The sequence below is a fragment of the Tachysurus vachellii genome, chromosome 11, assembly GCF_030014155.1.
Source record: "Tachysurus vachellii isolate PV-2020 chromosome 11, HZAU_Pvac_v1, whole genome shotgun sequence".
Classification (NCBI taxonomy): Eukaryota; Metazoa; Chordata; class Actinopteri; order Siluriformes; family Bagridae; genus Tachysurus; species Tachysurus vachellii.
In genome coordinates, this window is record NC_083470.1 from 9,784,677 (window position 1) to 9,800,111 (window position 15,435).

Here is a 15,435-nt window from a genome sequence, read left to right on the forward strand (position 1 = left end):
AACACTAGTCCGATTTTTAATCACATCTCACTATATTTACATTTAACATTGTTTATTTAGCAGATGCCAATTTTATGCAAATTGAACTACAATTAGAAGGAAAAATCTAATTAAACTGAGCAGACAGTGATTCTAGATGTTGTGAAGCTCTTCATTCATTCATTTTTTCATTTTATTTGTGAAAGACACCTCACAGAGATGCAGGGACAACATGCTTCACAACACCAGGATTCTTGGTTGGATCCTGAGCTTGGGTTGCTGTCTGTGTGGAGTTTTGCAACAGCACCCTCTGTGAATTTTAAAATTCAAATAAATACAACTCCACCCTTCAGTGCGCCATCCAAAGCCACAACCCAAAGCACATGCACGAGCTTTGCCTGGACAGTTAGAGGAAGGTAGTGCAATATTAATATATAAAGTCTTCTGATATAACTTAAACAAATCGTTCTAACCACAGTGATGTGGGCATTTCTAACACTATCAGATTAATGTGTGCTGATGTCGGCCAAAGGATATTGTCAGGCCTTGATATAAGCTAGAGTACAAAGTGTGAATATGACACACAAGGCTACATTATACATGCACACACATATACGTACACACAAGTCTCTGATCAGTGTTAATGTACGAAGGCACACACGATCCAGCCGCATCCCACAATGCAGCACTTACCATTAAAGTGAGAAGCAGCGAGAGAGAGAGATTCACATAGCCATATACACATTCACAGACTACTCAGACATTCTTTACAATCAGATATCATTTCTCAGGTAGCAGTAGAAAGCCAATGGTGCAAGAATGAGTTTACTTTATTTGGCTGATATTATAAAGCATATTTCAATTAATGGGTAGACATGCTTTTGAAACAAAACAAGTAGAACGATCAAATATTTTTTTATTTTTTTGGTCTTTGTCTTGTGAGCAAGACAAAACAAAACAATGCACCTTAGCAGAGCACACCTAAAAAACACAACCAGATCTGAATCTGACAAACTTAATAACGACAAAAATTAATAATGTGCTTCATATTCGTATCTAATACTTGTATCTGTATTTATAACGCTTTAGAGCACATTATGTTCAACGGTCTGATGTGTTCACACTGTTAGCGAACAATAATAATGAGCATACCAACATGTACAGATTAAACAACAAGTAAAATAAGCAAATTAAGAACCAACAAAAAGTGAAACAACAACCAAGCACAACACAGTACTGCGCCATAAAAAGAAAAGAACTGGCATCAAGAGTTTACTGACGTATTAATTCTGTTTCGGGTAAATAGAACCAGATGGAGGTGATAATCTGAAGTTTAAAACCAAACCAGAGCTGACAAACAGTCCTCAATATCTTGAGTCTTTTTGACAATTTGTCTTTATATGGGTTGCATCATTTGCAAGCGATCACTATAATAGTCTTTTCAACCAAATTCGCTCTATAACACCATACTTTAAATAAAGAAATTTTATATTACACAGATTATGATTGGGCAATTTAACCTGAAAATAAGACAGAGTAGGAGCATCCCTAGGAATGATAAGTTGTTTTCTATGTCTTTACCAAAACAAAACTGTTTATGTCTTTTCCAAAAACATAGCTGTACCTGTCTCAACTGCCCAAGTCAACATAACTCACGAACAGTACATTGCTAAGTAGTGAACAGAACACAAGGGATAAGAACAAGTAACTTTGCTAAGTTTGCTAATTGGATGAAAAAACATTGTATGCCATAAAATTTAGTTTTAATAACTGCATAATATAAAATCCCAGCATCACTTGTCTATATAACACATAACCACAGTACTGGGTAAAAGGCTTGACACCCCAGTACATGCCCCATGCATTTGTCCACAACTGGTGACAATTTGGCTTGTTTGCATTTCATCTCTGCTTCCGAAAATCTTGACTGAGATCTTTGATCAAGCATTGTAACAGTACAGAAGTTTCATTTCTGTCTACCGTATACAGCTCTGATGAATTTTCTTTTCCTTTTGATAATCATGCCTTGTGTTTACTGGTGGAAAAAAAAAAGTCTGCATCTGTTTCAAACCTAGACATACTGTTACCTTCCAACATACAGTGCACTCATTGAATTCATAATGTCAGCGGAGCAACAAGATATCCTGTTTAGCCTGTTCCAGTGTGTCTGAGCTCTTAACTCCTCAATGTGAAAATTGTCTTTTTGGCATCTTCAAGCTCCAATCAGTAGTCACTACAGTTTCTGTGCTGAGTTTAGATACCCTAACAACAGGTTCTTTCAATATGAATGTGATCCTAATGGCAGTTGGAAAGACATACTGTAGCCGTGCGTGATTTATTTATTTTATTTTTTTGGAGTGTGTGTGTGTTTAGACATGAACTCTTCAGACCTACATTAAGGCCTTAATCAAGTATTATATACAGATGGAATGCAAATTAAAGGAAAAACACTGGTTGTGTTATTTTGTGAGAGATCTTTTGTTGGTGTAGTTTGAGTTCACTTTTATAAATCAATACAGAGTAATAGGAATTATATAAATGAACATAATGCTGTCAGTGCAATTTTTATTATTAATATGAGGTTACTTATGTTTACTTGTGAGGTCACATGTCCAAATTGCTATTTTAAGGCTTAACATCCTAACATTGAACCTTCACTTTTTTTTTTTTACATAATCCTATATTAATTACAAAATCACGTGAATAGCATATGATTTTTTCTTGCCTCAATGTTCTCACAATTTCTTTCTGATCACTTTTGTCTGGTGAATTAAAACCCCTCATCAGTGTCTATGTAATGTTTGCCCAGGTTCAGTCATTAAAGGCAGGAGTTGAACTCATTTGTCACCTGATTCATCCTGATTCCAAACTATTCTTCACTCCAGTCAGTCATGATCCATCTCGAGCTGCATCTTCAACCTGTGCCTGTGTGTGTGTGTGTCAATGTATACAAAGGAAGGGAGGTAGTTTTCGATCTTTCTTTGTTTTAGACTCTGCAGTTAACCTGACCATAGTGACTCTGCATTCAAAGATTAATATACAAGTAGTTCAAAGGGAGTCTGTGTCAAGTTTATCTGTAAGTATTTGAATGTGTGTGTGTAGAAGAGATTGAAGAGAGAGAACAAGTTCACCAGTTCTCCCATACAGATATAAATAAATATAAATATATCTTTTCAACATAAAATATCAGCCTGGATTAATGTGTAAACTGATTACTTCAGTGTTACTGATACATTATACTATGCCCTATCTCTAACTTTATGATCTCTGATCTATGTGCATAAATTGCTCTTTGTTTTCCCATCTCTTGTCATCATGTGTGTTATAGTGCACGAGCAGGAAGTGTCCCACCCGTCTGAATACAGAACAGAATTTCTTCATGGCACCTATACACAGAAGCTAAGGGTCTGACTGAGACTCAGTGCTATAAGAGCCCCATTGTTCACAGCCAGAGAGAGGCGAGCTGGGCTGCCGCCTAAAACCACATGGAAACGCACACACAAGTGCCAGCGTTATGTGCCTCACATTACTTGACTGACCAATTATACACCACGTAGGTACAGAAAGACGGGGACAACAAAATGAAAGACCTGGTTATGATGTGATACCAGTGATAATTAGCAGAATAACAGTAATAACAGTAGCGTGTTATTAATACATGTATTTACACTGTTACCTGACAACTTTCACTATATTTATTTATATAGAAAAACTTCATTAGAAAATTGCTCAAGCTCACATAACAGACAGCTTTTAGTAACATATGTAATGACAAAATATCAATTTTCACTTTTTTATTGAAACAGTATGAACATTCAAAAAGGAAAAAACACTGCAATTAAATAAAATGACAGACAGCAGACTGTAAAGTGAGGATCTGGCATATAGGCTAAGCATAAAAAAGGCATCGTTGCAAATAGTTGCAGTGTCTCAAACCCTTTTACATTGAACATTGTTTGTCAGTCAGTGCACATATTAAAGCAAGCACAGCAAATCACACACCCCTTAATTACACAGCAAAAAGAGCCACTTCTAGTCCAGTGAACCTGAGGTTAACACACAAGTCTGGTAGCCAGACCACATGATGTAAAAGGCTGATGAGACCGAGTGTCTCTAAGGTTCCTAAATGTTTTCCAGATTGAACAAAATTTCCAAGAATTACTCTGGTTTTAAAACTTTGAGCAGCATTCACACTGGCCTTATACTGTAAAGCAAAGTAAATATGATGTGATTACTGCTAAAAGGGAGTCTGTTAAGAGCAGCCACGTCAATTCAAATTCACATTAATGAACTGAAAGAGTTGGACATAGAAAATGATGAGAGCTGCTAGCCTTTCTGTTAATGTTCTGTCAAGGTTTTATATGCATAAAAGATAGCATAAAAGACCAATTTGTCCTGACAGAATCTGCTTGGGACATCTTACAACAGGTTACAGTTCATTTATAATCTGTCTATAATCTGGTTATAAGTTGTCTTTTATGCGTCATACTACTGCAGGATGTTAATGTTGTCATGCTACAAGAAACTAAATGTGCATACAGATTCAAGGACTGCTAGTGTGTGTGCATGAATGCTTTAGAAACATAGAATGAATAAAAAAAGAGAGAAGGTTAAGGCTGTTGAGTTATGACAATTTATGTGTTATTTACACATTGTACTGTTTCGCATTTCCATACTTTACCTCATCCCTCGCCATTATTTAAAAAGAAATTTTAGTGTTTTTTTTTGTATTTGTTGGTTGTTAATGTGTTTGTTAATTAAGTCCTCATAAAACCCAGATGTGTTAACCCTATATTTGGCACACTCCAATTCTTCCTTCTTTATTCCCTGTCTTAATCTTTGGCAGTGTTGGGAGTTATAGGTAATTTGGGTGGGGCAGGTGGGGTATGGTGTACAGTGATGGGGGAAGGGCAGAGTGTCCAAATGGCTAAGGTTGGGAGTAGGCAGGATGCTGTCCTAATAGTTCTTGATTGTTAGAATTGTTGAGTGCTCCTAGCTTGCTTATTTAATGACAGGAAATTACATCAGTTCAGTAGTTCAGAATTTCCAGAACTTCTTCTTCTTTTCTTCCTGTCATACTGCCTTCCTTTTCATGGGCTAAAAAGAGCAACAAAATGTGAAGAACATTAGTTTGAGTAAATGAGGTACACATACCATAAACAGAAACACACACACTCATGTTCACACAAATTATCTTTCATACTTCCCCTTACCTTGTCAGAATTAGACAAGAATTTAAAATGAATCAAAGGAAAAAAAAAAAAGATTGAATATGCATCTTAATAATCATAACTCATTTATGCTTATTAATGTTTTGTTATCAATATTACCCCAAAATTATTGCCATTACATCCACATTAAAGTTCAATTAGTGTTAGTAACACAAATGTCTTGTACAAGTTATGTTGCTGCTCCATGTGCACAGGCTAATGGCTGCAGTTTGGTGCATAATTATGTTCTAAGCAAAGTACTTTAGGGAACACAATATGTCTGCTGTTCAAGTGTTTACAGTTATGAGGACCCATTTGTTACGCAGGTGATGGTAATGGCTAATGAATGAAGCTCCTCATTTAGCCTACTAGCACATAGCATGCAAATGTTTCCATTTCTTAGTTTTTGGATGTTCACCCCATTTCCCCCAAACTATTCATTCAGCTCGCCCATATAAAATGACAGCTACCAGCATCAGAAGGGAAAAGTTAACACATGCTTCCTCCTCGACATACTGTGGCTTATAAAAATGTATAGTGACTGTGTATATGCTTCAACTGGCTAATGTCTTTCTGTCTGTTAGGGGTAAAATTTAACTTGTTCTTCTGTTTTCTTTTGTGTACTAATTTGTTCTTTAGCTTAGTGTGCTCTGTAGCTTATTTGTACTAGCATGAGGCTATGTTTTGACGAAGCATTTCTAGAAGTTCTTTTGGACAAAGGATACATTCCATAAATGTAAATAGAAATATAAGCCCCTACCACCCTGAGATCAGGGTTATATATGCCTACAATCCCCAGATAATTGATGAACAAATATAACCATTGCACCACTTGGAAATTCAAAAATGGTAGGACAGCAATTACATGTGTTTCCACAAAACCATGATGTAGCTGGTGCACTTACGAGTATTGTCCCATCCTCCTGACCACCACGACAATCACTGCAATGATGATGACCACAGAAACCAGTGCACCAAACACAATGCCCACCACTTGACCAGTGCTCATACCTACAGAGAGAAAGAAAAATATAGATTTGTAAAAAGAGTAACTAATGTTAGTACACATGTGTATGAGAGATAATAAAGCACAAACGTAACATAATAGCATGATGGCGTAACATAATAGCATCTGTCAGATGATGTAAGTCTATGTAAATATCTTACCATCTGAGTCCTCCACTTCCACCTCATCTTTCTCTGTTTCAATCACATGGGGGTCAGTTTTTAATCCTGGCTCAACAGCTGTGTCTATCAGCGTTGTTTCAGAAACTTCAGATTTTTTAGTTGCCTCAGGTTCCATTTCAGGTGTACTTTCTGTTTCTGCAGTCTCCTCTGCCATCGTGTTTTCTGCTGGACTTTCTGTAACTCCTGCTGTTGTTTCTGGCTTTTCTGCAGAAGTTTCAGTATGAGCTAATGTCGCTTCTGTTTGCTCCACTGTAGCTTCATTAGGAAATGATGGTCCCACTGTTTCAGTTACAAGACCTTCATTATGACTTGATGCCTCTGTGCTCTTCTCAGGAACTTCACTATGAGGTGATGGTGCCTCTGTTTTCTGTACAGCAACTTCAGTATCAGCTGGTGCTTCTTCTGATGGTAATGCTTCGGTGACAGCTGCATCTAAAGCATCTTTCCCCTCACTTATTGTGTCTGTAGCCTTGGTGGACACAGTATCCCCTGTCGTCGTTTGCAGGTACACTTCTGAAGGTACCACAAGAGTACCTGTTTGAAAGGAAAGCCAACAAATGTAGAAATGTTATGGCTTATACAGCATTTTAAAAAATGAATCAATGGATTCTCAATTGAATGTGTTAAAAATGGTGTTTTTATGATTATATCTTTTACTTTGTCATGCTTTTTTCCTTCATTGTTTTGAGTGTGAGTTCATAGATGTTTCAGTATGCAAATGAAGACCAAGAATCATGAAGATATAAAGAGGTAGACACATATTATGTATGTTTTTAATTTGCATATTAGATGAGTTTATTTGTTTGTTTGTTTTGGTTTTTCCAAACTACCATATCAGGCAGTTTATTATCCAATACAGAAAGCTATTTATGGACTTATGAACAGGTTTTTGGGTGACTTAACCCTTGTATGTTGTCGGGTCTGTGGGACCCATATTCATAAACATCAATAGTTTTGAAAAACTTTGCTTCCTTGTAAATTTGTTGATTTTTTTCCCACTCATAACTTGATTCAATTTGATTTTCTTTTTTTTATTATTATATTTTATTAAAAAACAACAAAAAACGAGTAGCACTTTAATTAAAAATGTGATGTAATAAAGGTAAAGGACAAATATTAACCATATATGCTGTTTAATTTGCTTGTAATTGGGATGAAGTAAACATCTGTAGAGTATTTTAACATAAAATTTTTGATTGTGTTGAATTAAAAACCCAAAAATGCAGCGGGTCCACCAGACCCACGAACACTGGCTGACTAACAAAAATACGAACATCATACAAGGGTTAATGTGTTATACAGTGCTACATCTCTGCCTGTGTTCAGCTGTAGATCTTATTTTTGTGTGCCTCACACACAGGCACATATGTGCCTGCTCTTGCTCTGGTAGTTGGAGTGGTAGACTGATGAGTCAATATTTTCGGACACAAACTGTCTCTGTTAAAATAACACAAAGCACATACACACAGGCACACACACACAGAATCTCCTATCCACACCTCCAAGGCAAAGTCCCTCCTAAACCCCTCCCTGACAAGCTCATATCCCGCATGCGTCATCACTCATACCAAACATGTCACCTCACTTCCTTTAGATGGAGCTGGGAAGAAGCACAAGTTCCTTGGGAGGAAATAATTTCAGATTCATAATTAAAACCTCTCACCCTTTAAACTGAACTGCACCGCAAGTGTATTCCCAGTATCTTTTACTATCACAGTTCTTAGCATTAAAAACCCAGCTGGAGCCCATATGTGTGAGGGAACCACCCTTTACAATAACATCCCTGACTAGTGATCACCAAGACCATTGCTTTAAGCTAGAGGTATAGAATTTTATCCACAAAGTTGCAGTTGAACAAGAGCTACACTTTATGCTGCTAATGAATGTATAAAAATTTATATAGTTTATATAGTGTATATGTCAAAATGGCTGTGGTGCTGCTTTGGGCTGATTTATACTTCTGTCTCTGCAAATGTGCAGGCTTTATAAATAGTTTACTAAGATATCGGTATCAACACTTGAATAAGCTCACTGGGGGTGTGGTGTGTGTGTGTGTGTGTGTGTGTGTGTGTGTGTGTATGTGTGTTTTGTAGATAGTAGGATTGTTTGTGCTGCCCTGTCCCAAGGAAAAACCCAGAACTGCAGAAAGATTTTTTGTAGTGGCCTTTTCAGCTATGATTACTTTCACATGATAAGCGTAAGAGATAGTGCTCATTCAGATAGCTCAGCTCAGTTTCCATGAACTGTAATTGGTTAGCATATATTTTATTTGATTTCAAGAACTTCTCCTTTTTTAAAAACATGGACCTATTTAGCTTTGGTGTAAGTGGATGTAATAGATCTACTAAATTGTAATAGAATTCATTGGAGTCTTTACCAGTGGATGTCCTAATGCACTGAACAGACACTTAGTACTTAATTGCATCTGAATCAATCATAATCAATCAACAAAGGATATCATGTCAGCAACCAAAGGTAAGGCAACAGTATGATGTTTAGTATGCACAAACTATTTTTATGTAACAGTGTGTCATCTCCCAATGAGTGTTATATATATCATAGTAGGTTATAATTATAGATTTTTTTAGGCATTTACAGTAAATGTGTTTTTTTTTAGTCTCAGATAATACAGTGTAGTAACCTAAATGCACAAAACCAATTTTAACATCACACTGCTCTCGAACATGATGTCATTTTTTTGTTCTAAATGCCCTTTTCTTCAGGAGTATTCTATTGTTCTGCCAAGGCATTTGTGCAGGAGAAGGCATTTATTCTATCTTTATCACTGCAGGCAACGCAGGCATTTAGTCAAAACCACCATTAGCAGCAGACTGGTACAAAAACACACACAGACTTGACTAGGAGGGATGGACCATGAGTAAAGAACTTTGTGTCCTGTTTGTTCAGAGTGAGAGGGGGAGAGAGAGCGAGAGAGAGAGAGAGAGAGAGAGAGAGAGAGATGGTAGGGATATGTTGTTAGTGTGTCATAGTGTGTGTGTGTGTGTGTGTGCTTTATGCCTAACAGACATTCTTAACAATTGCCTCATTACGTCGTGGACTCCAACAATTAGCCTTGAGTATAGTTTCCTACCACTGCAACAACATCTACACACACAGCCATGATTGTACACACATACACAAATACAGACTCAGAGAAAAGTGGCAAGGAGTGAAGCAAAAGAGAGTAATCTGTTCTCTCGCTCTCAATCATGCTTTCGCAATCAAGTCTATGTGACGTTAGTTGTGCCCTTTTCTTTTTGTGTTTGTGATCAAAACCTTTAAAATAAAAGAAAAAGCACATATCCATGAGCTCTTGTATAAATTTGAATGAGCTGTCAGCGTATAATAGTTTTTGCATGGGTGTGTGTTAAATAATTGAAAACCAAACCAATTTGTGCACTTTGGTCAATGAACGTGAAACTTTAAATGTGGTGTATAATTAAAATGTATCGTACTAACCCTCCCTTCCTTCTCTCTCTCTCTCTCTCTCTCTCTCTCTCTCTTACGCACACACATAATCTCTTACACACAGCCTTAGTGAGTTGTGTTCTAGGCGTGGCAGCACAGCTGTAGGACATGGACAGCAGAAGCAGCTTAAGGAGTATGAGTGGTAAGGTGGTAAGAAGCAGAGACACAGAGGAGACAGCGTAGTACTGGTACACAAGGCAGGCAGACTGTAGAAATAGCAGGGATGTGTAACAGTGTTAAAAGGGTATAGGGTTCATTTATGGCCTCAAGCCACAGAATATCACATGGCAACGGTTGTATGAGATGATGGAGAGTGGGTGTGTGTGTGTGAGATAAAAAATCAGCATGCCCAACCTACAAAATGAGTAACCATGACCAAGACTGAAAATTTCCCTACAGCTAAAAGAAAAAGTACCATAAAAGGGAAAATAGAGACTACACAGAGGGGAGGGATGGAGAGAGAGAGAGAGAGAGAGAGAGAGAGAGAGAGAGAGAGAGAGAGAGAGAGAGAGAGAGAGAATCACATCCATCAACATCACAATCAGAGGGCACTGCAAATTTGTAATGATTGTGTGTGTGTGTTAGGGGTTAAGATCATGTCTTCTCAATCTGAGCTGTGTGCATGAGGGAAATGTAAACCTGGAATGTGTTTTTGTGTTGGGGAGGCACAGAAACTCTCATAAAACTGTACATACTCCCACACACACACACACACACACACACATCATATTAGAGTGAAGACAGCCAAAAGATGTTACAGTGGTGTGAAAGTTGTTCTTAATACACAAGTACTCCATCAGGTCCAATGGTGCAACAATTCATCATCTGGATGTTATAACATATGCAGATCTATGGAAGTATGAATTAATTCAGCATCTTTCTGCTCTATATACACAGAAAAGTTCAGAAAGTGGTAGAGAGAGAGAGAGAGAGAGAGAGAGAGAGAGAGAGAGAGAGAGAGAGAGAGAGCTCACTAATAATGTCAGTCAAAAATTAAACTCTTACATTAAAAACTAAAAATTAAAAACTAAGCTATTATATAAAGTATTTGTATGACATGCAACAATATACCACATTTATTTGTTATTCAGACTTGTACATTTAGCTCAATAAATGTATAACAATTTACATGACTCAGTGCCTATGAATAGTCAGGGATAAGTTTAGGATTAGGGATGGTTAGTGTTTCTATCTTTTCTTCTAATTTATTTTTTTTATCAACCACATATCAGCTCTCATCTGTTGAGAGAAGTTCTTATGAGATCAGGAAACACATTAATGACTGCACACATTTGCTGTTAAACTACACCACTTTTTTTCGCCATGTTCAGATTAATGTACTGAATATATAAACACTGACTGTATTTTTTCTGTATTTATATTGAAAAGAAAAGACTAGGCAAGGAACTTGAGACTTTAAGGTACCAAGTACGTGTTCTCAGAGGTACGCTTTCTGCTTTTAGTTGTACTGAAACCATGATGAGGTGCATAACTGTTTCAAAGCACATTTACACTATATATTAGACAACATAAATGTATCTTTACAGTATTTTATTCTGAGAAACAAGAAAAATGCTAACTAGTGAAACTGGTGCAAATATTTGTGCCCACAATTATACTAAATAATCAGTGCTAAAAGCTTAATATTAGTGATCATTGGCCACAGTTATGATGTGTCTACACATAAACAATAATTCACTTTACATTCAATTACTTTTTTCCCAAATTTAATACCTATACCTACTTTCAAATAGCTCTTTCATATCTACTTAATATTCATTAAACATTATTAGTATAAATTATAGATCCAAGAGATTTTTCTCTCTCATTACAAACTCCAATGAATAGGAATGGAATGGTTATAATATTACAGCTGAGCATCATTAAGGTCTTTATTGGCACTTTTACAGCAGATAATTGTAGATAAGTACAAATGATTATTGATAAGTCTGACAGCTTTGTTAACACAAAATGTGTGCAGAAGTAGAGAAAGCTGTAAGACATCTTTTTAGTACGAGTTTGTTTGTCATGCTAGGTTATTAAGATTGTAACAGGCACTTGACATGTCATTAATGGTTGCACGCATTTTAAAAATAACACGTACACACAAGACCCTGTGGGGGTGAGAGCTTGATACCCTGCCAAAGATGGTGACATGTAGGAGTGGAGTAAGAAACATAAGGCAGGGGTACCCGCCCTGCATGGGCATAATTTGAGTATCTCTCTCTCTCTCTCTCTCTCTCTCTCTCTCTCTCTCTCTCACACACACACACACACACACACACACACACACACACACACACACACACACACACACACACACACACACAGGCTTTCAGAACTCGAGACGAAAAGTCTGACCAGCCTGTTCACTGAACACCAAATGCTATTCTTAAATATAGTGCCACATCTATTAATATACTCACATGACCCTGCCCAGACAGAGAAAAAATAAAGAGAGATCTCCCTGTAAAAACTGAGCCAAGATGCATAGCACCATTACATCATATACTTAAAAGTGCCTCAAAAGAGAGAGAAAGAGAGAGAGAGTGAGAGAGAGAGAGAGAGAGAGAGAGAGAGAGAGAGAGAGAGAGAGAGAGAGAGAGAGAGAGAGTAAAGGCACATGACATAATCTGTGGCTTTATCACTTCTAACAAGTAACGTAGTTTCATTAAAGGAAACTTTCATTATTGTTTAGGGGATTACAAAAGTAATAATGTTTTTAAACTTTTAACTACTGAACAGGCCAATATTGTGGGATGTGCAGAGAATGGTTGAGTCAAAGAAAAAGAGCTGGAGGTTTCTGAATGGAATACCTCTTCTTGAAAGAAGAAGAAGAAGAAGAAGAAGAAGAAGAAGAAGAAGAAGAAGAAGAAGAAGAAGAAACTTTTACATTCAGGAGTAACAGGTCTGAGTGTGTGTGTGTGTGTGTGTGTGTGTGTGTGTGTGTGTGTGTGTGTGTGTGTGTGTGTGTGTGTGTGTGTGCATAGGCAGGCAGAACATGAAAAAAAGCATATGGCATAAAGGTTAAGGAATTAATGATAGAAAGTGTACTGTGTGTGTGTGTGTGTGTGTGTGTGTGTGTGTGTGTGTGTGTGTGTGTGTGTGTGTGTGTGTGTGTGTTGACTTACTTGCATGCGTGATGGTACAAAAAGACCCAGCCAGGGCAAACAGCAGCAGCAGTTCCAACTTCATGATGTCTTCAGATTTCTGAATGAAACTTGCTGAATCTCTTGGAACTCCTGAATCTGCTGGAAGTGTCAGAGGCAGATGTTATCTTACACAGAATGGAGATGAATAGAGAGAGTGTGAGAAAGAGACGAGAGAGAGGGGAAGCAGTAGCAGCACCTAGAGTTCTGAGAGACACTGGAAAAAAGTCAAAGAGAAAGAGGGTGTGTGAGGAACAGTGTGTGTGTTTAGAGGATGGAAATGGGGGTTGGGCACACGTGTTAGGTGGTCCTGCCCCTTGTGCCTTCTTTAACTCAGTAAGTGAGACGCTCTCACACTCCCTTAACTCTCAGTTCACACCATATTCACACAGTGACCAGGACAAACCGTGAATCTAGATGCAGTCTTATAGATTAACAAATACATATATAATTGGATAGATAGATAGATAGATAGATAGATAGATAGATAGATAGATAGATAGATAGATAGATAGATAGATAGATAGATAGATAGATACATACATACATACATGGATAGATAGGATATTAATACTCATATTAGAACCCCACTCTTTATTAACCCTCATATTAAAACCCCACACTTTAGAGTTTGTGTGTGTGTGTGTGTGTGTGTGTGTGTGTGTGTGTGTGTGTGTGTGTGTGTGTGTGTGTGTGTGTGTGTGTGTGTGTGTTTTAGATAGGGTTAAAGACAACAGAGCATTGATGGTGCCACCTACTGGTCATCCACTGTAATATTGTAATGTTCACTCAGGTTCAGTGAACTCAACAAAAAATAATTTGATCTGATCTGTAATCTTATCTGTTACATCTACTAATAGAATTCTTAACACAACCAATACATGCAATGCTACATTTAGATTAGATTTGACTTTTAATTGTCAAATACTCTTGTCAATTTAGGTTAGGAATTTGGTGTCCATCAAGTACTAAAATCATGAACACACACACACACACACACACACACACACACACACAGATTAATCTGATTTAATCTGATGTTACAGACCTCATAAAGGCACATGTTCCTACAAGTAACTAAATGCGTTCGATTTACAGTGCGGCAGAAATTTTACGTCTGATAATTTAATAAGAAAATGAAAGGTGAACAAATGTCTTGGCTGTGATTCCAGATGTAGGCAACTAGAAGGATATTATATAGGAAAGGTCTCTTCCAGGGGCAAACAAAACACACAGAAAAGGCCATTTGTCACAGTATGACATCACAGTTCACTTCCAGTGTTATTCAGATGAAGTGTTCATGGGCCATTGCCTCATTTCCTCATTCATCTTCACCTATTTAAATCCATCTGACCTACAGGGGGGCTTTGTGACTTTGTTTGAATGAAGAATAAACATAGAATTTCTGGTCTATTCTCCTTAAAAAACCCATGACCCCATTCACTCATTGTGAACAGATATCTACATTATAATATGACTGGACTGTTTTTAGTAAAATTATAATGAAAATAATGTGCATTTTGAACTACTCACTCACTCACTCACTCATTTTCTACCGCTTATCCGAACTACCTCGGGTCACGGGGAGCCTGTGCCTATCTCAGGTGTCATCGGGCATCAAGGCAGGATACACCCTGGACGGAGTGCCAACCCATCGCAGGGCACACACACACACTCATTCACTCACGCAATCACACACTACGGACAATTTTCCAGAGATGCCAATCAACCTACCATGCATGTCTTGGACTGGGGGAGGAAACCGGAGTACCTGGAGGAAACCCCCGAGGCACGGGGAGAACATGCAAACTCCACACACACAAGGCGGAGGCGGGAATCGAACCCCGACCCTGGAGGTGTGAGGCAAACGTGCTAACCACTAAGCCACCGTGCCCCCCCATTTTGAACTAATCAGGATGAAAAACAAAAAAGAAAAAGTATCAAAATCTTTCAACTATTGTATGTTGCGCAACTACTGACACTTTAATCTATTACAGTCAATCAAAAAAGTGTATGCTAGCATTTTGTGTGTATGTGTGTATACTATATGCATATAATGTTCATATATATCAGGACATTACTGTTCACACTATATTTATATCTAATCTAGATAAAATATGTTTTTGAAAAGTGCATTACTATGAAAAACAGTTTTGTGTCACCAAGAACTGAACGACTTCTCTTGAATGGTCTTTGCAGCCATTATTAAGTCAATTTTACTGTCATCTCAAATCTATCTGGTTTGGAACTGCTTCAGTGCAAGCCAAGAACAAATTGCAGCAAATGTGAAGAGAACACTGCATGAAGTCTTCAACCCTGTCTAATAGCTATGTCAAATATTATCTGTAAAAACATTTTTAGACAATCAAAGCAAAATGTTAAATATAGATTCAAGATTCAAGATTTTTATTGTCATATGCATCTAGGTACAGTGAAATTAA

The 15,435-nt window shown here is 37.4% G+C and overlaps 1 protein-coding gene across 1 annotated transcript; it reads right to left on the reverse strand.

Annotated features, from left to right (window-relative positions):
* Positions 1-3,758: 3,758 nt before the first annotated feature.
* On the reverse strand, positions 3,759-13,310 carry si:ch211-156j16.1 (uncharacterized protein LOC564557 homolog). Its single transcript, XM_060881909.1, has 5 exons — positions 13,194-13,310; positions 12,977-13,093; positions 6,357-6,911; positions 6,095-6,200; positions 3,759-5,076 (listed from the first exon to the last, which is right to left on the reverse strand). Exons 2-5 carry the CDS (start codon positions 13,038-13,040, stop codon positions 5,070-5,072), a joined length of 732 nt encoding a protein of 243 aa, XP_060737892.1. The 5' UTR covers positions 13,041-13,093; positions 13,194-13,310; the 3' UTR covers positions 3,759-5,069.
* Positions 13,311-15,435: the final 2,125 nt, after the last annotated feature.

Bases quoted from the DNA above. Each gene is read 5' to 3' on its own strand.
- si:ch211-156j16.1 (XM_060881909.1), bottom strand. From the start codon at position 13,040: ATGAAGTTGGAACTGCTGCTGCTGTTTGCCCTGGCTGGGTCTTTTTGT. The intron at 6,912-12,976 runs GTAAGTCAACAC...CCTTTCAAACAG, and splicing joins TTGTACCATCACGCATGCAA to GTACTCTTGTGGTACCTTCA. The intron at 6,201-6,356 runs GTAAGATATTTA...TTCTCTCTGTAG, and splicing joins GGAAGTGGAGGACTCAGATG to GTATGAGCACTGGTCAAGTG.